Source organism: Urocampus carinirostris, chromosome 5 (assembly GCF_059441175.1).
Source record: "Urocampus carinirostris isolate Australia breed hairy pipefish chromosome 5, RoL_Ucar_1.0, whole genome shotgun sequence".
NCBI lineage: Eukaryota > Metazoa > Chordata > Actinopteri > Syngnathiformes > Syngnathidae > Urocampus > Urocampus carinirostris.
The window spans coordinates 19,950,098-19,972,637 of NC_142353.1; the positions used below are offsets into that span (position 1 = coordinate 19,950,098).

Consider the following 22,540-nt stretch of genomic DNA (forward strand, 5'->3'; position numbering starts at 1 on the left):
GTCTTGGGATCAAGAGGTCGCAGGTTCGATTCCCAGGTCCTCCGTGTTATATGTCGAAGTGTCGTTGGGCAAGACACTGAATCCCTAATGCCCCCAATAAGCAGGTAGGCGCCTTGTATGGCTGAGTCCCTATTAGTGTGTGAGTGTGTGTGTGAATGGGTAAGTGTGAAGCACATTGTAAAGTGCTTTGGGAGGTCTTTCCTGACTTGAAAAGCGCTATATAAATGCAGATCATCTATCATCTGGTTCGCGCCTCGACCGAGACATACCTAATTGGTATAATGGCGGCGCCCTCTGGCTGCGGCTGCATCGACTCGCTACAACGGGTCAGGTCAGGTGTATCGACATTTCGTTCTGTGTACTATGTTACAAAGAATGACAATACAAAGGAAATTATTATTATTATTATAAATATAAATATTTTATTAATCTAGTCTTTAAAATAATAGTACTTATAAATAATCAGCTTCCCAGGAAAATATTTTTTGGGTTTGAACAATTTTATTGACACTATTAACAGCAAATAAACAATGTGGGGTTTGAACAATTTTCCTCGACAATTTTAACGGCAATTAAGCATATTCACAATTTCGTTTTATCTGACAATATGACGTTTTAACATTTTTTCCGACATTTTTAACAGCAATTAAACACACAATTTCATTATATCATATCCCAACAATATGAGTTTTTATCGACACTTTCATTCATTTGGTCATTGTAAGAAAATGAAAATACATACTGTTATATCCACACATGTTTATGTTAGTACGGTAAATTCACGTGTCATGTGTTTAATTTTGTCAGTAATAGATTTGCGCACATCGCTACTTACGGTAAACGTCAGTTGTGAATCCTTTCTTCTGATTGGCTACACGAGCCAGTTCCTTGATTCGCGAGTGACAATCTTCTCTCATCTGTGGCTTCTTCAGCAGAATAGTCAAGCAGAGCCGCCTGCTAAGTTAATGGAAATATGAAAGATTGTTTTTAAAAGAAACCTTCTGACACAATTCCCCTAAAACGAGGTAGGTTGTCGGTTACAAACGTGTGCAATTGAGGAAGTTTTGAGAGTGAATGGATGAATGGACGTCTATGAAGTACGCTTGTGTCAGTTCAACAAAGCTTTCTTTTTTAACAAACATCACTCCTGAATTTGTCATTCATTTGTATAAAAACTAAATCTCTTAGAGTCGTTTGTTATATTAAGTCTACAGGGTCAAGAACGCTGTCATTAACGGCGCGTGACAGGCGGCTATAAGCTATCAACTTAGCTTGCTATTGCGCAGCTCCATTCATTGTGAATGTGAAAGGGCATACTGGGCTTCAAGTAGTTCTTTACCATACTTTCCCCATTCACGCGAGACGCTTAATTATCCTGCCTCTGTTTCATGACTTAAACACTAATAAAACGTATTCGATTAAGTGGCCTCATTATGGTATTGAAAAGCATTACGACTACCGTTTTGTTTGAGTGAATCTTGACCGTCTCAAGTGGCAGTGTCACTGTTGTCCTGCTAAAAAGCACAAGTGTGTATCTGATGGCAAAATGAAGCCCCATTAAGCAGTGAAGCCCTACAGCAGGGGCAGGGAAACTATGGCTCGGGAGCCATGTGTGGCTCTTTTTATGACTACATATGGCTCCGAAATAAAATGTAACTATTGCACATCTCTGTGTGGCGTTCCAAAGTCAAGTGATTTCATCCCGATTTTGGTCCTTATAAAGCCGGAGCAACTTAATGCAGAAGAATGACAGCGCAAGGCACTTCCTTCTCTCTCCCTCGCTCAGTGCAGTCTACACCGAAAGGGAATATGATGATATGCTTATCATTTGCAGTAATTTGTGACATTTTTACAAAATAACTTTGCATGCACATTATTTTGAAACCGATATTAAGGACAAATTTCATGAAAAAAATTGCCTTAACACTCTTAACTAAAGGTGGAAGACAAATTGTAAATGACATCTTTACATTGATTTGGGACACAGGATTTGGCATTATTATCATATCAGACATTTAATCAAATCATAAAATTACACACAGTGAAATAAAGTGTGCTGAAGAATTAGCTTTTGTCTAGAGAGGGTGTTTGGCAGTTTTTTTCAATTTTGTCTGAGAATATATGATGTGGCTCTCTCAATTTATTTTTAAAACATTTTTTGCTTTTATGGCTCAAAAAGGTTCCCGACCCCTCTCCTACCGGAAACGGCTTCATATGCACATTCAAGGCGAATCATTTTCTCCACCATTTATTGGGTGTGTTTTGGGCAAGTACAGCCTGGTGGCGCCCATCCCTCTCCAGGCCAACATATGTTTCCACCCGGTCTGGAACGGGAACCTTTCGCGTGTTAAGCAAATGTGCACTGCAAACACAAAATGTTGTGTTTTGATCAGTCAGGGTCCCACAGCTTCCACTTTCATATGCTAAACCCTAACTTAATGGGAATATAGTCATTGGTGTCAACTCAAGGGAGTTACACTTAAGTATATCTTTTTCCGCTCTCTTGAAGATTCTTGCTTTTTATTTTATTTTATTTACAAATTATTTACTTGTTTTGTTATCCCCTGTTTTGCTGATGCAATTTTATTACATCTACAGAATTGTATATGCATCACTGGGTGTTTTAAAATGCGAGATAAACAATGTTGTGTTAATTCCCTAAGTCCCTTTCGATTCCATTGGATCAGCATGGTTGTACCTTTTGAATGTCGAATTTAGAAATGGCATACTGCAACTCTTGTGCCATGTAAAGCGTGACACACCAACGTTTTAATACATGTTTTTGGTTGTAAAAAGAACAGGTGGTGTTTGTGAGTTTAGCCAAAATTGACCTGACACACACACCGGACTCTGAACACTAAGGCCAAAAAGTGTTTTGCCAAATAAACCTGTTAAAAAGTATAGATTCAGTACAGTATCATTGAACAGGAAGCATATGTTTTTCTCCACTTGTGAGGAAGTGAGATAAAATTTGGTCACATCAGTCCCAGACTTAAATTGCTGACGTATTTTCCTAGTCTAGCTGGCAATCTGTCTGTAGAGTTCAAGCCACATGCGCGCGCGCGCACACACACACAATTTAATGTGGACATTCAAACATCCCCCTATGTTCCCGTCCGGAGCCTTTGTTCTGAAAATGCTGGTCTACTAGTGCGATTTGCAGGTTCGAGAGCGTTCTCCATTCAGGCCCCGGTGCTGTGGGATGCTCTTCCCCCTGAGATTCGATCTGCATCCTCAGTGGAAATTTTAAATCTAAGCTTAAAACACACTTTTGTTCTATAGCATATGAATAACCTATATTTTATATTGACAATATCTGTGTATTATTTGCCCTCATGTAGGTTTTGGATCAGGGGATGGTGTTATAATAGTCTGTAGTTTGCAATAATCTGTGATAGGGGCGGCAGTAGCACAGAAGGTAGAGCGATCGTTTTAGGATTAAGGGATCCCAGTTCAAATCCCGGCTTGCCCGTGTTACATGCCGAAGTGTCCTTGGGTAAGACACTGAAAACCCCAATACCCCCAATAAGCAGGTTAGCGCCTTACATGGCTGCACAGATCACAACCGCTATTGGGAAATGTGAAGCACAATGTAAGGCGCTTTGGGAAGTCATTGACTTGAAAAGCGCTATATAAATGCAGATCATTTCATCATTTCATTTCATGATATGTGCAGCCCTTTCTTTGTGATTAAGGGCTATACAAATAGACGTGACTTGACTATCTTCCCGTTTTGTACGTGATCGTTTCCTTCATTCTTTGTGTGGAACAGCAGTGAGATAAGGATTATGACCAGCCCTCCAAGCTTTATTTTTGCGCTCATCAAATGAGTGATGTTGGCGTGCAGATTAAAGACCTCTAGTGTTTCTAATCCTTGGCTGATAAAATTCTTTGATTTTTTTTTTTCACTTTGACTTAACCTACATTATTTGTATCAAGTCATCTGCCAAAATTGTCAACAGGCTAGTATTTAAAATGATCTATTCACTATTACAGTATTTTAAATCGGAATAAAGGAAGCGAGTATCTATTCCTTCCTGATTTTGACCTCAGCTTTCAAAGCAATCGACTAGTTAGACCGGAATTCCATCCGCCCTCAGTTGGTTGCTTCGATCAAGCGCATCAAATAAAGAAAATTATGTTTTAATGGTCGCTGTTTTATCTCCAACTTGGTAACCTCCTAACTCTGTTCTCTCAACTTTTTGTCTCCTAGACTGTCAACGGTCCATCATGTTGTCCCGGTTGAGATGCAGCTTTTCTTTGAGACCTGCATTTGTCTCCACCTGCAGATGGGTACACACTAAAGAGAAAGGCAAACCCTTAATGCTCAGTCCTCGCACCAACAAAGTAAGTGTTCATTATTGGCCATGGTATATATATGGTGTGTGTTACGAGTGCAAAAGAATTTACTTTGCTTTATGTTAGTGAAGTAACTACTGGTAAGTGACTTATTTACTCCAGTGTTATGCCTCTTTGCTTTAGGATGATAAAATAATCTCCCAGCTTTCATCACTTTGTTGATTTACGGACTATGACAATGTCTAAAATGAGCACTTTTAAAATTGTGTTTAAAACTTGATTTGATAACTTTAAAATATTTTGGTGGGTATAAATAAAAATTGTACTGTTGTGATTTTGCGGGGGACTCAACAAAGTAACAAACAAACGGTTAAAGAAAACAAATAAACTGTCTGAACCAAAAAACAGGCCTCAGAAAGCAGCATGCACTGGAAAAAGGTGATGGTTGAAAACAAAGGTGGAGAAAAAAAAAACACCCAGCACGGGTTCCTGTCCAAAATGTCCTTATAAAGGGTGAGGCTAATGAGGGACTGGTGTGGGGTGATTGGACACACCTGTCCATATTACACCGATTAAGCGCCCTGTGGTGGACGGAGGCCCGCCGACCCTACCATGTATATTCAAATTAATACATGAAAACTTTGTAAGCTGGGAATTTTTTTCTATTTGCATGTAAAGTCAAGTCACATTTATTTATATAGCCTTTAATCACAAAAATGTCTCAAAGGACTGCGCATGATTACAATTACACAATAACCTGATCTTAAACCAACATGCGGGAAAGGAACAACTCAAAACCTCAGCGTGAGGAAAAAGAGAAACCTTGAGAAGGGACCTCACTTCAAGTAATTCTATTTGCATATGGTGAGATGTTCATGGAAAAAATACTAATAATTTTGAATAAACTCTTTATTCTTTTTATTACAAAGAACAAGCATCTTATGTTTTATACTGTGTATACACAAATGATGATATTGCCACTGCCACCTAGCCTTGTGTAATTTCATGTTGTTGCAGTGGAACAAATCTGTCTCTCGGGTCACACACAGTTCCCTCTTGTAGACCCCCATTTTAGAGGGGCTCATTTTAATTTTTTAGTAATCAAAATTTAAAGAAATAATGCAATATTTATTAATTAATTCATGTTCTGATCCACTTATCCTCTCTAGGACTGCATAGTTGGCTTTATATTGGCAAATAACAACAAAAATCACAAAAGTCATTAATATTAATTCTATATATTTATAACAAGTTACATTCTCAAAAATGATGTACTGAAAAAGTTAATCAATGTTTTTAAAATTATTTCCACTGCTATATATGCTTTACACAGACTAACTTCTATTGTGTCAAAACGTTTTTTTTTTCAGTGTTTAATCAAACATTATGGTGAAATCTCTGCTGAAATATGAGGGATGTACTCACTTTTGTTACCTCTAGTATGCAAAACGTCTCAGCATTTTGTTTTTGTTTTCCCAGACTTATTTTGTTCTCCTGTGTTCAATATAACCACTTTAATTCCTGGCTCCTTAATAGCTTTCTCATCTTTGTAAATGGAGAGGTCCTTGGGTTGCAGCAAATCAAATCTGGTGAGACATCAGGCAGACAGTCTCCTCTAAGCTACGCGATGTACATGCATCATTTTAGATCACAACTTTAAACCTCAGGCACTTTGTTGCCATGCATTTGTATTGTTGAAGATTGTTTTTATGTGAACGTGCAACAAATTTGGCTTTCTGTAGCCACCATAAATGAGGCTTGGTCTCACTCTGTTAGTTATCCCCCACTTAGACCTGAACAGAAGTGTTGTGGTGCTAAAAATAGACATTCCGACCTTTCACGTAAACAGGCACCTCACCAACTGTGATCAAATTGGTATAATGAGCAGTAGTGTTAAGTGTAGTTTTCAAGCTGTCTGGTTGAAATGCATTTTCAGCATATTACAATGACTAGTGTGGAAAATGTTCCATCAGCATGACTTTGCATTTCGACTAGAATGCATTTGTCCCCATAACATAATGATCCTCAAATGTTAGAGAATAGTGTGTGAAACTCATGCTTACATATTACCATGAAGTTTTTACAGACAGAACATCACCATGTGCCTTCTTCTCTTCGTGGCTTTCTGGAGACAATACTCTGCTCCTGCCTTTCAAAATGTGACACCAGAAACCAACAGCTGAGAGGCGAAAGCACACAAAACCCTCAGAGAGCCTCATTGCACCTTACATGGCCGCACGGCCGCTATTGGGAAATGTGAAGCACACTGTAAAGCGCTTTGGGAAGTCTTCATTGACGTGAAAAGCGCTATATAAATGCAGTTCATTTCATTTCATATCATGTAAAATAAATTTGAATAACTCGACCTACAAGTATTTAAGAAAATACACCTTTATGACAGTTCATGTATTTTTGCATTGTCTTCAAATTAATTAAGTTCATTTACTACTATGAGGCGCTAAATAATACACAATGTTTCTTTTAAGTCAGGGGTCACCAATTTTTTAATCCAATTTTTTGCTACTAAAAGCAAAAAGGGCTACCAGTTTGATATGCATTTCTAAAATAATGTATCTCTATTGTTACTGTATTGCTAATATGTCAATTATTGGAAGTATGGTTTAATTTATCGCCCCCCAAAGCCACATAGTGATTTTATCAATGAATTCTCCAGCTTAATTACACATTTATCCACTCTCTCGCCAAATTTAATTTTATTAGGAGATTTCAATATTCACATGGACAACCCCAACCTGCCACTCACCAGAGACTTCACATCCTGCCTGGAGAGTCTCGGGATACACAGCCTTATTGACTTCCCCACCCACATTAAAGGCCACACATTGGACTTGGTTTGCTGCTCTGGCCTCTCTACTTCCAAGCCCACTTCCAACGTTTTTCCTGAATCTGATCATGTCCTCCTCACTTTTAACACCGTACTCTGTCTCTCTACTGTCAAAACCTCCCGTCTCATTTCTTTTCGTAATACCAAAAATATCAACATTGACACCCTCTGCTCCATTATTGACCGTTCCCCACCCCCAGAAGCTCTTTCAAGCCCGGATGAGCTTACCACTCACTACAATACCTGCCTCACAAATATTCTAAATTCTCTTGCCCCCCTGAAAACCAGGACTGCCTCATTCTCCACATCTGCCCCCTGGTTTACACCCGCTCTTCGGTCAATGAAATCAAAGAACCGCCAACTTGAGCGACTCTATAAGAAAACCGGCCTCACCATCCATAAGGACATGTACACTACCCATACTGCTAAATACAAGGACCAAATTGCACAAACCAAATCCAGCTACTACTCCGGCCTCATCCTTTCCAACGAAGGAAATTCAAGAACTCTCTTCTCTGTCATGAACAAAATCCTCCAGCCACCAAATTCTCTTCCCCTCCACCTGTACTCCACAGCAACCTGCAACTCCATAATGGAGTACTTCAATCACAAAATCCTTAAGATTCATCACCAACTCCATCAAAACCTGTCTGCTCCCTCCCCATCTGAATTTCCTTCTCCTTGTCACTTCTTCTCCAGTTTTGCTCCACCCACGACTGCTGAATTATCCAACCTCATACTCAAATCCAAGCCCACCACTTGCCAGCTCGATCCCCTCCCTTCATCCCTTGTTAAATCCTGCCTCCCTTCCCTGCTTCCTCTCATATCTGCCATTATTCACTCCTCACTCTCTTCTGGTATTGTCCCATCACTTTTCAAAACCGCTGCTGTTACTCCTACACTTAAAAAACATGGTGCTGACCCCAACAACTTCGACAACCTCCGCCCCATCTCCAACCTTCCATTTATTTCAAAAATCCTTGAAAAAACTGTTGCTGCTCAACTCCACCCGCACCTGTCCCTCCACTCTCTCTATGAGCCCTTTCAGTCTGGTTTCCGCCCCCGCCACAGCACAGAGACTGCCCTAATCCGTATTGTAAATGATCTCCTCATAGCATCCGACTCCGGTTTAGTCTCCATCCTCATCCTCCTAGACTTGAGCGCCGCCTTCGACACAATCTCTCACCCTATCCTCCTCAATAGACTCTCCTCCATTGGTCTCACCCATACTCCCCTCAGTTGGTTCCATTCCTATCTCACTGGCCGCACTCAGTTTGTCCAGCTGAAATCCTTCACCTCAAAGCCATCCCTAGTCACCACAGGTGTACCCCAGGGATCTGTCTTAGGTCCTCTTCTCTTCATCGTCTACCTCTTGCCTCTTGGTCATATCCTCCGCAAATTTAATATCCACTTTCACTGCTTTGCTGATGACACCCAACTCTACCTCTCCTGCAAACCAAACTCCATACTCCCACCTCCCTCCCTCACCTCTTGCCTTTCCGAACTCAAAACATGGTTCACAACAAACTTTCTTAAATTAAATGCCAATAAAACAGAATTCCTCCTTCTTGGCACCAAATCCACTTTATCCAAAGTAAACAACTTCTCTCTCAACATCGACAGCTCCTTAGTGTCCCCCTCCCCCCAGGTCAAGAGTCTGGGTGTCATCCTGGATAGCATGCTTACCTTCCACTCACATATCAACACCATCACCCGCACTGCTTATTTCCACCTCCGCAATATTACCAGACTCCGCCCTTCCCTCACCCCCCGCACTACTGCTATTCTCGTCCACAGTCTTGTCACATCCCGCCTTGACTACTGCAACGCTCTCCTCTTCGGCCTTCCCCAAAAGTCCCTCCATAAAATTCAGCTGGTTCAAAACGCCTCTGCTCGCATCATCACAAAAACATCTTCCCAGCAGCACATCACCCCCGTTCTCCAACAGCTACACTGGCTTCCTGTTCAGCATCGCATCAGCTACAAACTCATCTTATATACATATATGGCCATTCACAACCTGGCTCCTCCTTACCTGTCCGACCTTCTCCAGGTGCACGTCCCCACTCGCTCCCTCAGATCCTCGTCCTCCCTCCGACTGTCAGTGCCCCCTGCCCATCTGAGCACCATGGGAGCCAGAGCCTTCAGTCGCGCTGCTCCCAAGCTTTGGAACAATCTACCTCCGGACCTCCAAAACTGCACACCTCTCTCCACTTTTAAGTCCCGTCTAAAAACACACCTGTTCAGGACTGCCTACAACACATAGCTTCTTCATTTCTTATGTTTTTATGATTTTATGTCTTGTTTTTATTTATTATTTCGTTTACAACTTTTTAAATTGTATTTCTTTTCTTTCATTGTTTGTACAGTGTCCTTGGGTGGCCTGAAAGGCGCTTTTAAATAAAATGCATTATTATTATTATTATTAATAGACTCCGTTAACCACAAAAAAATGTTACTAGAAAATCACAATAACGCAGCACTGGTGAGTTATTTTCAGAAGCAGTCTTTGGGCTACTCTGGTGTTCTTAGGGGCCTGCCTGGTGCCAGCAGGTGTGATCGCTGCTTTAAGTGATACAATATGTTTTTGTCAAATACACTTTTCAAGGAACAGAAAAAGGTCGATGAGAGTGACTCTTGATCGGAAACTTCTTTTAAGGGAAATTGTCTGGGAGTAGAGATGTAATTGAGGTGAGGTATCTATTGATTCAAGTGGAAATCTGAGGAAGACTGACAAAATATACAATACATTCGGCGAATGAGACAAAAATGTTAAGTCCTCTTTTAAATGTCAACATTAATTAATATGTTGCTGTAATATATATATATATATATATATATATATATATTTTTTTTTTATTTTTATTTTTTTTAATGCGTTATACTGTACTCACTGTGTTTCCCAAGGGAATGGCCTTTTCTTTACAAGAGCGACAGATTTTAGGCCTACATGGCTTGCTGCCTCCCAAAGTAGAAACGCAAGATCTTCAGGCTATGCGTTTCCAGAACAATCTCAAGAAAATGACCGATCCTCTTGAAAAGTAAAGAACTATTGCGCCAAACATTGAAAAAAACAAAAACAAAAGATAACAGTTTTAAATGGAATTTCTCCCGTTAAGGTACATCTACTTAATGGGCATCCAGGAGAGAAACGAGAGACTGTTTTACAGAGTGCTGATGGAAGACATTGAGGAACTCATGCCCATCGTCTACACTCCCACTGTTGGTCTGGCCTGCACGCAGTATGGACACATTTTCAGGCGACCTAAGTAAGGACTCGATCAACTACTCAATTCACATACCGCTCAGCGTATGGTCTGCCTGCTGAACATTGTATTTACTATTTTCACATTTATTTTTTCTTTTCAATCATGTTGCAACAAACATCACATTACAAAATAAACAAATCGCCTAAAAAGATAAAATGGATGACAGGTTGACACAAAAGGCATATCAGAAACCTGTGCCCAAAATAAATGTGGTTGCTTGAGCTATCCATCAATTAAACAAATTATCATATCTTACATGGTTATAACAATCATTTGTTGGTCAATTTATAAATTAGCACATTGTGGGAATCACAATACTGTATACATATCCCAGTTACTGTATGTCATTTTCCTTCTTGTTCTACCAAGAATTAAATGTGTTAAATCGAGACAAATACTGAAAATTTCTCATGTGAATTTTGAAATGGGATCAGATGTGATTGAATCAAGAGTGAGCTAAAGGGGGGCTGATGAGACCATCTGAGAGCCCTTGCACAGCCAGTCCTGTTGCAATGGCTTAGTTTAGCTGTTTTAAACTTTGAGAATTTTATATATATATATATATATATATATATATATATAGATAGATATATTGGTTCACTGAGTTTTTCTAAGAACAATTAATGGTAATGACTTACAACGGAGAAAAACAATAGGGTCATATAAAACATATGCTGCATAAGCACACAGTAAAAAAAACAAAGGAATAGCTTTTGAACAACTTTCACTGTTCATGACTGGCCTGGCCAGAGTCAAGTCAAGTCAAGTCATTTTTATTTGTATAGCCCTTAATCACAATTAGTCTCTAAGGGCTTCACAAGGTATTACATATAAGAAGTTTAGGTTATTCGTATGCTATAGAGTAGAAGTGAGTTTTAAGCCTAGATTTAAACATTTCCACCAAGGTTGCAGATCGGATCTCAGGGGGAAGGGAATTCCACAACACCGGTGCCCTAAACTAACACCAATTTAGCATCTCTCGAGAAATAACTGGGACCAGCATTCGCTATCCAACCTCAGAGGAAGGATGGCAGAGCATCCCCAAATACTCGTGTGAAAAACTCGTTGCATCATTCCCAAGAAAAAAATTTACTCAACACTGAGCAAATGGTCTGAATACTTCAGTGTGATATTTCAGTTATTCTTTTTTAATACATCGTCTAACATTTCCAAATTTCTTTTTTTGTCCTGATGGAGGCTGATGAGTAGGGTTGCAAAATTCCCGGAATTTTCAATTTAGGGAAATTTCCCTGGAAATTTTCCGGAATTTTGGGAAATGTTGGGAATATTCAGGACGTATTGCTTTGTCTTTTGTTTTATTAATAACAATTGCAAATAAAGTCTTGATTTATAATACACATAAGTCTAAAAGCTGCAATGCTGACAGTATAAGAATTGGCAGAATGAACAAAAAAAACACAGAAAAAATAACTTTTTGTGAAATATGTTTATTTGAAAATTCCCAACAAATAATTAGGTCTAACCGTCTAACTTTGCTAAAATTGCCTCAAATCTACCATAATCATCGCTTATATAACTTGCTGAACAAACAATAAATTATGAATTTTTGACCTAATAAAAGATTTAAGAACTGTAGTAGCTTAATTATCAGGTCCAGAACACTTATTAGTAACTAGTTCATCATTTCCATGTCTGACGTTTCATCCTCATCGTCTGTGTCATAGGCTTCATTTATGTGTGATTCCTCAAGGAGACTAGTGTTATCAGAGCTGGCTTCAAACAGTCCAAGGTTAGCCCTTACAGAAAACAGCATCTGTATTCTGTCATTCGTTAGTCTGTTGCGTGTTTTGGTGTGGATATTGCCAAATAAAGACCAGTTGCGTTCAGATGATGCCGAACTGGGAGGAATTTGGAGAAGAATTGTTGCAATTGGTGAGACAGCTTCAATACCACATAGGCCCTTCCACCAGGTTGGTGGCGACACATGTTTAGCAGAGGCCCATACCCCTTCTCCCTTCCAAAGGCCATCTTTAGCTCTAAACTTGGCAAGGCTTGCAAAAACTTTTCCTTGGTCTAGATGGAGATGTTCTGCCAATTTACTTATTTCAGTGTAGCACCTGCCGATTTCTTCTTCCTGGAGAGCTATGCCTTCTGTATGATCATCATCATCCTGTAAGTTGCTGTTCTGAAACTGTGGATCAAGCATGAATGCTAGTTTGTGAATAGGTGTGACAAAATTTTGTTGTCGTTTCTCAATATAGTCTCGAATTTTCTTTTCCTCTTGTCGCTGCAAGGGGAAAGTTGGTAGAGCCTCAATGATTTTCAGCTTTATGTTATGAAAAAGCCTGTAGACATCGGAGAGGCGAGCACTGTCACTCTCCACTTGTGCAATGGCACTGGTTATGGGTTCTAGATTGACAAACAGGAAGTGATGCGTGCCCAAAATATATAATTGTCTAATATTGTTTTTCTGATATCTCCCGCAATGTCCAAAGAGTCCATGATTGCCATTTCTTGCAGAGACTCTTTTCCATCCATAATCACTGTGGAACCCCACCTTGTAACGACAGGGAATTTTAAAGAAGTGGGTTTTCCTTTCTGCTTTAATTTCTCTGCGAAGGTGGCAGACACTATTTGTTTATTTCTGACAAATTTTGCTATCTTTTTTGCCCTACTGTATATTGCTTGTAGGGTTGGTGTGGACATTATGTTCCCAAGAAGTAGATTTAGCCCATGAGCTGAACATCCAATGGGTGTAATGTGTGATTAGGCTTCCCTAATTTCGGTCCATGCAGATTTCATATTTGCTGCATTGTCCGTTACAGTTGCGTACATTTTGTTGGGCCCTATTTCTTCTATGACAGTTTTTAGCTGATCTGCAATGTAGGCACCAGTATGTCTATTGTCCTTTGTATCAATGCATTTGAAGAAAACTGGTTGAGGTGTACAGGCAATAAAGTTAATTATTCCTTCCCCGCGAATGTTAGACCAACCATCTGATACCAGTGTAACACAGTCTGATGACTGGATCAGATTCATAACCTTTTCGTGGACTCTATCATATTCTCCTTGCGAAATCACTGTGATCTTGGCAGGATGACATCAGCTTCCAATTAGGTCAGATTATAAAAGGCTGATTTCAGCAGTAAAAAAAACAACTAATTGGTTTCATTCAGATTCAGATTCAGATTCAGATCTACTTTATTGTCATTCTAGTACACGTGTATACAGAACGAAATGTCGATGCATCTGACCCCCACAGTTTCCTTGAATGTACAGATATAAATAATGTTGTATTGTATTTTGGCTACGTATAGTATTTTACCATAGTGCCGATAGTGCAAGAAGAGTAGCTAACCAGATGTGCAAAATGGGCAGTCAGGTTAACAAGTCCGGTACACAGTAACATTAACACTGTAACAATAACGCTGTAATTACAATAGTGCAGAGAGCAATGTGCAAGGAGTGGCAAGCTATAAAAAAAAACTGCCAGTAGTGCAAAAAGTCAGATTAGCAGCCGTTTAGATTTAAGTTAACTATATGTTAGATTGACCATTTAACAGTCTAATGGCCAGGGGGACTAGACTATTGCGGAGCCTGGTGGTCCTGCACCTGTCATAAATTCCTTGTGAAATTGTGAATCAAAATATAAAATATCGTTAAAAAGAATTTGTCAAATAAAAATCCCAATATTTCCAAAATTTCCGAGCTGTTGAAAGTTTCCGAAATTTACCTGATAAATTTCCAATATTTCCGGAAACTTTCCAAGCCTTTGGAACCCTACTGATGAGTGTTCATTATTGAGAAACCAATTAACCTTTTTTGATTTTGGCAAATCTTTGCAATGACTGTGAGTGGAGGATTTCAAGAGGTCTGAATGATTTTCATACCCACCTTAAACAAAGTGTTCCGTACAAGTAATTGAAAAAATAAGCCTACTCTAAGTAAAAGTAGGTGTAGACTTTAAGACTTTAAAGGTTCAATTTCGACAGTGCTTACACAAACTGAAGTGAGTTAACAACAAATAAAATAAAAATCCGCCTTTTTAAATCAAGTGTGGTCCTTACGCACACATTGCTACCACCTACTATATGCTTTAAGAAAAAAACCCAGAAAATATGAAGACTTCTTAATTGTTATGCTTTCAGGGGCTTGTTTATCTCCATTCTGGATAAAGGCCACATCCGTTCCATTTTGGACAACTGGCCGGAGACCAATGTGTGCGTGAGTATTTTCTCTTCAAGTTTGGAGAAGAATGGAAGTTGTGTCATATACAAATCCATGTCGCTTGGCGCTTGACTTTTGTAGGCGGTTGTGGTGACCGATGGAGAGCGTATCCTCGGCCTGGGGGACCTTGGCGTTTATGGCATGGGAATCCCTGTTGGAAAACTCTGCTTATACACTGCATGTGCTGGCATCAGACCTGAGAAGTGCCTGCCTGTCGTGATTGACGTTGGCACAAACAACGAGGTGAGAAGCCCCTCCGTCAAGTCTAGAGGCATAAGCCCCGATTGTTCAACACCCGTTTTCCCCGTCAAGTAGACCCTCCTCAAGGATCCTCTCTACATGGGCCTCTACCAGAGAAGAGACCGCTCCCAGGCTTATGATGACCTCATCGACGAGTTTATGGAGGCCGTGGTGGACAAATACGGCCAGGACACGCTGATCCAGTTTGAGGACTTTGGCAACCACAACGCCTTCCGGTTTCTCAGGAAGTACAGGGAGAAGTACTGCACTTTCAACGACGATATCCAAGGTACACGTGCTGGAAAAACTCGAGGAATACATTCATTGAAAAGGGTTAAAGTTTTAAATAGTTACTTGGTGTGGAAGGAAAAATGATATTGTCAACTACCAATTGTGCTTCCATGTAAAAAAATAAGTGAGGCCTGTAATTGCCGTCAAAAGTATACCTCAAACATTAAAGACGGAATTAGAAAAAAATTCATATATTGTTAATCACATTATTTTTGTAATAAATGATTTGCAAATTATGTTTCAAAATAAGTATTTGGTCCCCTAACAAGATTTTCGGCTCTCAGAGCTGTAGGTTCCCCTGGCCTCCTGTTGTTACCTTTTTTAATGGGACCTGCTTCAACTCATTAGTAAGGTTGGGGGCAATTTCCAATTCTTGGATGCACTACGATTCTGAATGGGAATGAGTCTTCGAGTGACTGATGTCTGCAGTGTTTTTTACCGCATTGTTGGCTACTTTTTAACTACCAGAAATCTGGCAGTTACGCCAGTGTGTCTTCTTGCTCATGTAGGCAATATCCTTTATTTGACTCCAAATAAGAGTAATTAATTCACTGTTCAATGAAGCTACCAATTAATTGAACATAGACATGGTGTGTTGACTTCTCCTTTACTGAATTTTATATTATCCTGGCTGCTCTTTTTATCATTGGTGATTGAAAACTGAAGGTTTGACTGGGATTTAGAAAAATACTGAGATGAAAATCACAAACTCAGGGACATGTTTTCATAAAAATTAGGGGGAAAAAACAACACTACTTTTTAAGTTTCAGGTATAGAGGAAATTATTCAGTGTTTGTGTGCTATTTGAAGAGTTTTGGTTTTGCATACCTGTTGTGAATATTTTTTGTAAATTTGTTATTGTAGGCACTGCCGCTGTGGCCCTTGCTGGTCTGCTCGCAGCTCAGAGAGCCACAGACAAGCCCATCACTGAACACAAAGTGCTTTTCCTTGGTGCTGGAGAGGTAAAACAATGGTCCCCTATCAATCTTTTTCAAAATAATCAATTTACTAATTCCATACATACGTCTGGGTGGCTACCGTAGGCGGCCCTCGGCATCGCAAATCTGATTGTAATGGCCATGATGGAGTCGGGCATGTCACAGGCGGATGCCAGGGAAAAGATCTGGATGTTCGACAAAGACGGCTTGCTCATAAAGGTCAGCACAGAAGCCGTCCGTGTTGCTTTCTGTTGTCGTCACAAAGCATTGTTATGACTCGCAATGTCATTTAAACACCTAATGGTACAAATTTGGGTTGCTTATGTTTTTTATATTTTCGACACTCCTGCATTGCTACAACACCACACATATTTTAGCCTCCATGAAACAAAAGGAACAAGCGAGAGGACAGAAAAGAGTCTCAAAATGAGCCAGGTCCTAATTAGGGGGAAGTCAGCTTCCGTTGTTTACTTTAAAGAGCCCTCTTAGAGCAGTTTTGTTCACAAATGACACATTACTGCAAACATAACTGACTTAATTTCAACATTGAAGACTTGTAAGATCGAAATATTTTTATTATCCTGCTTTTGCTTCTTTCAAGTTAGCTTAGCAGATAACGAACAGGATTTGATCCTTGTTGAAAAAGACTAAAGCATGTGCGTTATACATTTCTTAGTGAAGAATCAATCTTTGTAATAAACTGTAAACTTAAACACTAACAAACATTTTATAATCAGAATATATCTGCACATAAATATACACAAGTTTGGTTGTGTCTACAGGGAAGGCCGCAGCCAACTGACCTCAACCAGGAAGGGTTTGTTCATGATAGTCCTGGTGAGGTTCACAGCTTTCTAGATGCCGTCAACATGATCAAACCAACAGCCATCATCGGTAAGAAAGACAATCAATTTAAATCTCAGATGCTAACCTAAATCGTTCATCTTCGACCCGGCAGGCGTCGCGGGAGCCGGACGACTGTTCAGCCACGATGTTATCAAGTCCATGGGGGCCAATAATGAGCGCCCTATAATCTTCGCGCTGAGCAACCCTACTGCCAAAGCGGAGTGTACCGCAGAAGATGCTTACATGCTTACAAATGTACGCCTTTGGAAAATTATCTCATCTGTAAATTGAGTCTATCTTTAGGGATTTTCTAAGGGGGAAAAAAGACGAAAACACTGTTTTTGTGTCGCTGACGAATATCAGGCGATAATTGCTCTTATAGAGCTGCTTGTTGAGTGAGTGGTTAGGTTCGCCAATGCGGCCATTAGCATTAGCGTCGCTGACCTGGCTGCTTACATTAGCGCCCGGCTTCACCTATGCTGCCGCTAGCATTGGTGGGCACAATTAACGATTCTTACGCTAGCATTAGTAGTTACCAAATACTTTGGGCCAAACCTTAATAATCGAAAAATAAAACTTGGTTGGTAGATCATTATAAAATGAAATGTGTTTTTTTTGTTTCTCAAATACTTCTATTCATCCAAAAAATCTGTTGTTTGTAAAATAAGCAAAAATACATGAGCTTTTATATAAATGTACATTGGTTTTAAATACTCGTAGCTGACATGATTTCCATCTTGCTGCTATGGGTAGCCCCAAAACCAAAAACCTTGTGAAATGCTCGGGCAAAATAATAAGAAGAAATGTGCATTTTGGTCACTTTTGAGTCTCCTTAGTTTGTATTCTTCCTTGTGCTTTGTAGCTTGTTTTTGGTTGCACTACAAAATACAGGGACATCTAGTGGCCAAATAGAATAGGAAAAAGTCAAATGATTGTTGGAGTAGCAAGGAGAACAGGAGAGGACAGTACAAACAGCTTTCAAAGTTCTGACATTCCAAATCTAATTTAAAGGTCTCCCCCTTAATCTCCCAGATTATAAAAAGCAGATTCACCCTAAAGTCTGTGGAATCAAAAAACAGCAACATTATTGTCTAATGGGGACAATAATAAACATAATAGTCGAATCATTGAGCAATAACAGTTAAAATAACAAACGACCCTGGCATTCAATGCAATCCTCTTTGCAGTGTTTCAATATTACACCAGAAGAAGAAACTTGTATCTTGGGAGCAAAATATTTTATAGCCGCAGACCATTACATCTCAGCTGCCACAGTTATTGTATGAGGTTTTAGAAATTACTATGTAACAGCACTACATAACTAACAATTATCTCAGAAAATGTATTGACTTTTATGCATTGTAAATATTTGACAAAATAAAAACTAACGTTGTCTTCTAAAAATGGAAGCTGCAAAAAAAAAAAAACGTTGTTTTTTTAAATAACCAGAGATATTACATTGAGGCCAAATTGCCAAGCTGACTTGTTAATTTTCTAACAACTCAACATACACCCGCAGGGTAGATGCCTTTTTGCCAGCGGAAGTCCATTCGACCCGGTGACTCTGAGTGACGGACGAGTCTTCACTCCTGGGCAAGGCAACAACGCGTACATCTTTCCAGGTAAGCAACACAAAGAAAATGCGCTCTGGAGTTTAGTTGGTTATATAGACTCATGTTGTTTTTGTGGGTGGCAGGTGTGGCTCTGGCCGTTATCCTGAGCGGAGTACGTCACATCAGTGACACTGTGTTTTTGGAGGCTGCAAAGGTCTGTTATCCATGAGTTTGTTAAAGGAACAGTGTATTATTTAGCACCTCCTAATCTCATCTAAATTTAAATCTAATCTGAATATAATCAGAATCAACACATCCATCCACACATTATCTTTACCACTTATCCTCAGTAGTGCTGGAGCCCATTCCAGCCATTTTTTGGGCAGTGGGCAGGGGACACCCTGAACTGGTTGCCAGCCAGTCGCAGGGCACACAGTGACGGACAACTCACTTGCTCATTCCCACCTAAGGACAATTTGGACCGGACAATCAACCTGACATGCATGTCTTTGGAATGTGGGAGGAAACCGGAGTACTCGGAGGAAACCCACACAGGAACAGGGAGGCATATGAACCCTGAACCTCTGCACCGCGGGGCAGCGCGCTAACCACCAAGCCGCAATGCCTAATGTAAATTATATCTACAGTAAATCTTATCCAAATTGTATCCAAATCTTATCCATATCTCATCTAAGTCTGAATGAATTTAACTAATTTATTTAAATTATCTGTTCAATCTAATTTATTTTATTTATCTAATCTTTCAATTCTATCTAAACCTAATTTAATATATCTAATCAAAACTTTATATAATCCAAACCTAATCTAAACATCTAATCCAAAACTTTTACACTCCCTAGTGGTTCCCATATGTATCGCTTGGTTCAATATCTGTTGCATTCAATGTTTTGCAAATACAGTCAGTGACGTTTTCAATTGATCGATCATTGCACAAGAACGGTAGTATACCATAAAACCTTGTAAATACCGTATGCAATCGCAATCTTATCCTTCTTTGCTTTGTATAACGCGCACTGGGTTATTAGGCGCACTTTCTAATTTCTGGCCACTACTTTATTGTAACATCTGACAACTAGACATTCTGTTATTACCTATATTTCATGGTGATGATGTCTGTGTATCTTCTGTACAGCCCTTTGAGACTTCTTGTGATTAAGGACTATGCATATAAACATAACATGACTCGTATTTAATCTTGAATTTTTTTATCTTTCATATTCCCTTAGCAGTCCAGAAGGAAGTCGCTATAGTATTGTGCCAGATTTTGATCTATTTATAGGCGTTCACACACAATAAATACCCGGATACCTTTACATACGAGATTCATTCGCTCCCGGATCGTGCTCTTATGTAGAATTGCTCGTATCTTGAGTGGATTTTTCCTATACGAAATAACTGAAAACCAATTAATCTGTTCCCAGCCTTCCAAAAGCATCTTTGTAAACCTAATATAGCTATTAAACACATCTTCCTGATCACTAAAACGCGTTTAAATAGTAATTGAACTCATACATTAGTAAAACAAATTAGATGATGACAAAATGACTTTGAAGCCTATTTTCAACCTGCTTGGGTTTCCAGACGCTGGCAGAGCAGCTGACCGACAAGGAACTGGAAGAAGGTCGACTGTACCCCCCTTTGTCTAACATTCGAGAAGTTTCTCTTCAGATGGCTGTTAAGGCAAGACATTTTTACTCTTTCTTATCTTGCTTCACATGGCACATTTTTGCCTTCATTTTATGTTGGCCCGTTCTGACATCATCAGCATTGTTGCTAAGTGCTTTTGAAAATGTGTACCATATGTGTGTACATGCAGGTGGTGGAGTACGTGTACGCCAAAGGCATGGCCTTTCGCTACCCAGAGCCACTGGACAAAAATGCTTTTGTGCACGCTACGGTGTGGAATACTAACTATGACTCCTTCCTCCCTGATACCTATGACTGGCCGGGGGTCAGCTTCAGCCCCCAAGTCTAGTAACTAAATTACACCCACTCCTCATTTACCGTATTTTCTCTTACTGTAAGATACACCGGATTATAAGGCACTCCCAAAAAAGTATTTTGCCATTTGTTTTTTATGTACTGTATACAGTGCACTGGACTATAACACACATTAAATTAAAAGAAACGTAAGAGCTACCAAATAATATGTGCATAATCGTTGCACATTTTATACATTTATGATATGTATATTAATGCAGTATTTGATCAGTCAATATTTGTCGCTGACCAAAAATCGCGAAACACGGTTTCGGTGTTGAGAGCGCCAAAACCTAACCGCTATAAACGACAACGGAAAGAACTCTTTTGTTTATCTGATGATGGTAATAAATATTGATAATAAATATTATCTGTATTTCCAATTTTAGTCACCCTATTTTGCGGTATACAAGGCGCACCTTCGTATTTCTGACCAACTTGGAGTTTTTAGGTGTGCCTAATAGCGCAGAAATTACGTTAGTTTTAATGAATTATTACACAAAGAACAACTGAGCAAAACAGTTGCCATGGGAAGAGGGGGCATTTTAGTTTGTTACACCGACCACGATACATTTTACACGTGCCCTCTGTAGTGGTGAAAAAGGGGATCACAAGTATGTAGTCCAAGGCTTTTTGACGCACAAAATGAACTTTTTCTGTCCCAAGCATTTGATTAAATTGGGTAGATATTTTACCAGATAATTGATATACAGAATAGGGAAAAGTAAGGTCTTATGGTGCATCTAAAATGACAAATACATAATGAAATTTACATTGGTAGCATTTGCTTTATTGGATACATTTTTGTCTCCATGTTATATTGAATATGTTATTTTGTTCTTTCCTGGAAAAAAAATCACCCCAAGTAAAAAATTAAATGTGGATGAGCAACATCCAAGTTTATCCATACTTAGCTTTGTTGAATTATTGTATTCTGTGTTGTATTTTAAATAGCATTATCAATCTTCCCTGAGGTTTTAGAGCAAAACCACCATAGTACAAACATCCGCTTTCTTACTTAATAATCATGATCCTTTTAAACGTGCAAGTTTTTTGTGTGTTCCTGTTTTGGAGCTCTCTGCCGACTCACCTTCGGGTACATTGTTTCCTCTTAATTACACACTCCAAATTAGTTTTTCTAACTATGTTCTAAAAAAATGAAGACTAGAGCAGGTCTTTTGTAACCTGTTTAAACATTTGAAGTACCAGTGTGATCGCCTAATGTATTTCCTGTACTTTGCAGATTTCTACAGCGCATAGCAGTTATTTTTGCTAACTCATTAGGGGAAAGAGTAAAATATGATCTATTTTTCTAATTTCCTTAACGTGCTTAGATGATTCTTTAACAAAATATTTCTTAACATATTGCCTCATGTTGCTGAACTAATTCATTGCCAGCGGTTGAAATTATTAACGTCTATAGTTGTCTAAAGCACTGTATGTCAGTCACTGTAACCTCACGCACTGAATTTATGCCAACCTCATGTTCCAAAGGGGAAACACAAACCTATTTATATTATATAAATTTGGCATTGTCATGGACATTTGGACAATTTTACTTTCGCTTCTATTCTAATGTCAAATGCTACTAAATGTTATTATACACAGTAAGTTTTTTATTGTGAATGATGGATTCAGAATACAGTGTTTATCGCCGTACCCTTTAAAATGTATTTACTTTGTCTCCTGAAATGTAAATCCATTTTTGTTCCATGTTGTCACTCTCTTATTGTTGTCTGTGTACCTGTGTGTACTTGCAGTGTCATACAATGTTTATTTTGTGCTAAATAGTAAAATGGCCTTACCCTATGTTTGCAGAGAACACCAATGTTGCTGCTGCTTAAAAACACCTTAAAGAAGTGATTAACATTACAAAATCAACAGCTATGTCTTCTCTTTTTCAAGTTTGACGGTAGTTGGCACCATCGCTTTGCCGCACTACCATCCCCTATCATCACTGATTCTCTTCTTCGTTCCACTCCGCAAATTCTATTAAAGTCCTATACTCCTCAAAAATGTTGAAAGAATAATTTGTTGAGGGCTATTATTTAACTCCAGCAACACATTCAG

The 22,540-nt window shown here is 39.2% G+C and overlaps 1 protein-coding gene across 1 annotated transcript; it reads left to right on the forward strand.

Moving 5' to 3' along the window:
* The first annotated feature begins 885 nt into the window (after positions 1 to 885).
* On the forward strand, positions 886 to 22,292 carry me2 (malic enzyme 2, NAD(+)-dependent, mitochondrial). Its single transcript, XM_088336104.1, has 15 exons — positions 886 to 1,025; positions 4,214 to 4,347; positions 10,052 to 10,185; positions 10,264 to 10,413; positions 14,523 to 14,598; positions 14,683 to 14,844; positions 14,917 to 15,130; positions 15,997 to 16,094; positions 16,176 to 16,289; positions 16,853 to 16,964; positions 17,029 to 17,171; positions 18,436 to 18,538; positions 18,613 to 18,683; positions 20,072 to 20,170; positions 20,307 to 22,292. The coding sequence occupies exons 2-15, from the start codon at positions 4,231 to 4,233 to the stop codon at positions 20,463 to 20,465; spliced, it is 1,752 nt and encodes a 583-aa protein (XP_088192230.1). The 5' UTR covers positions 886 to 1,025; positions 4,214 to 4,230; the 3' UTR covers positions 20,466 to 22,292.
* The last annotated feature ends 248 nt before the right edge of the window (positions 22,293 to 22,540 follow it).

Coding starts and splice junctions, on each gene's coding strand:
- me2 (XM_088336104.1), top strand. CDS start 4,231: ATGTTGTCCCGGTTGAGATGCAGCTTTTCTTTGAGACCTGCATTTGTC. Junction 14,845..14,916: donor ACGTTGGCACAAACAACGAG/GTGAGAAGCCCC, acceptor CCCGTCAAGTAG/ACCCTCCTCAAGGATCCTCT. Junction 20,171..20,306: donor CTCTTCAGATGGCTGTTAAG/GCAAGACATTTT, acceptor GTGTACATGCAG/GTGGTGGAGTACGTGTACGC.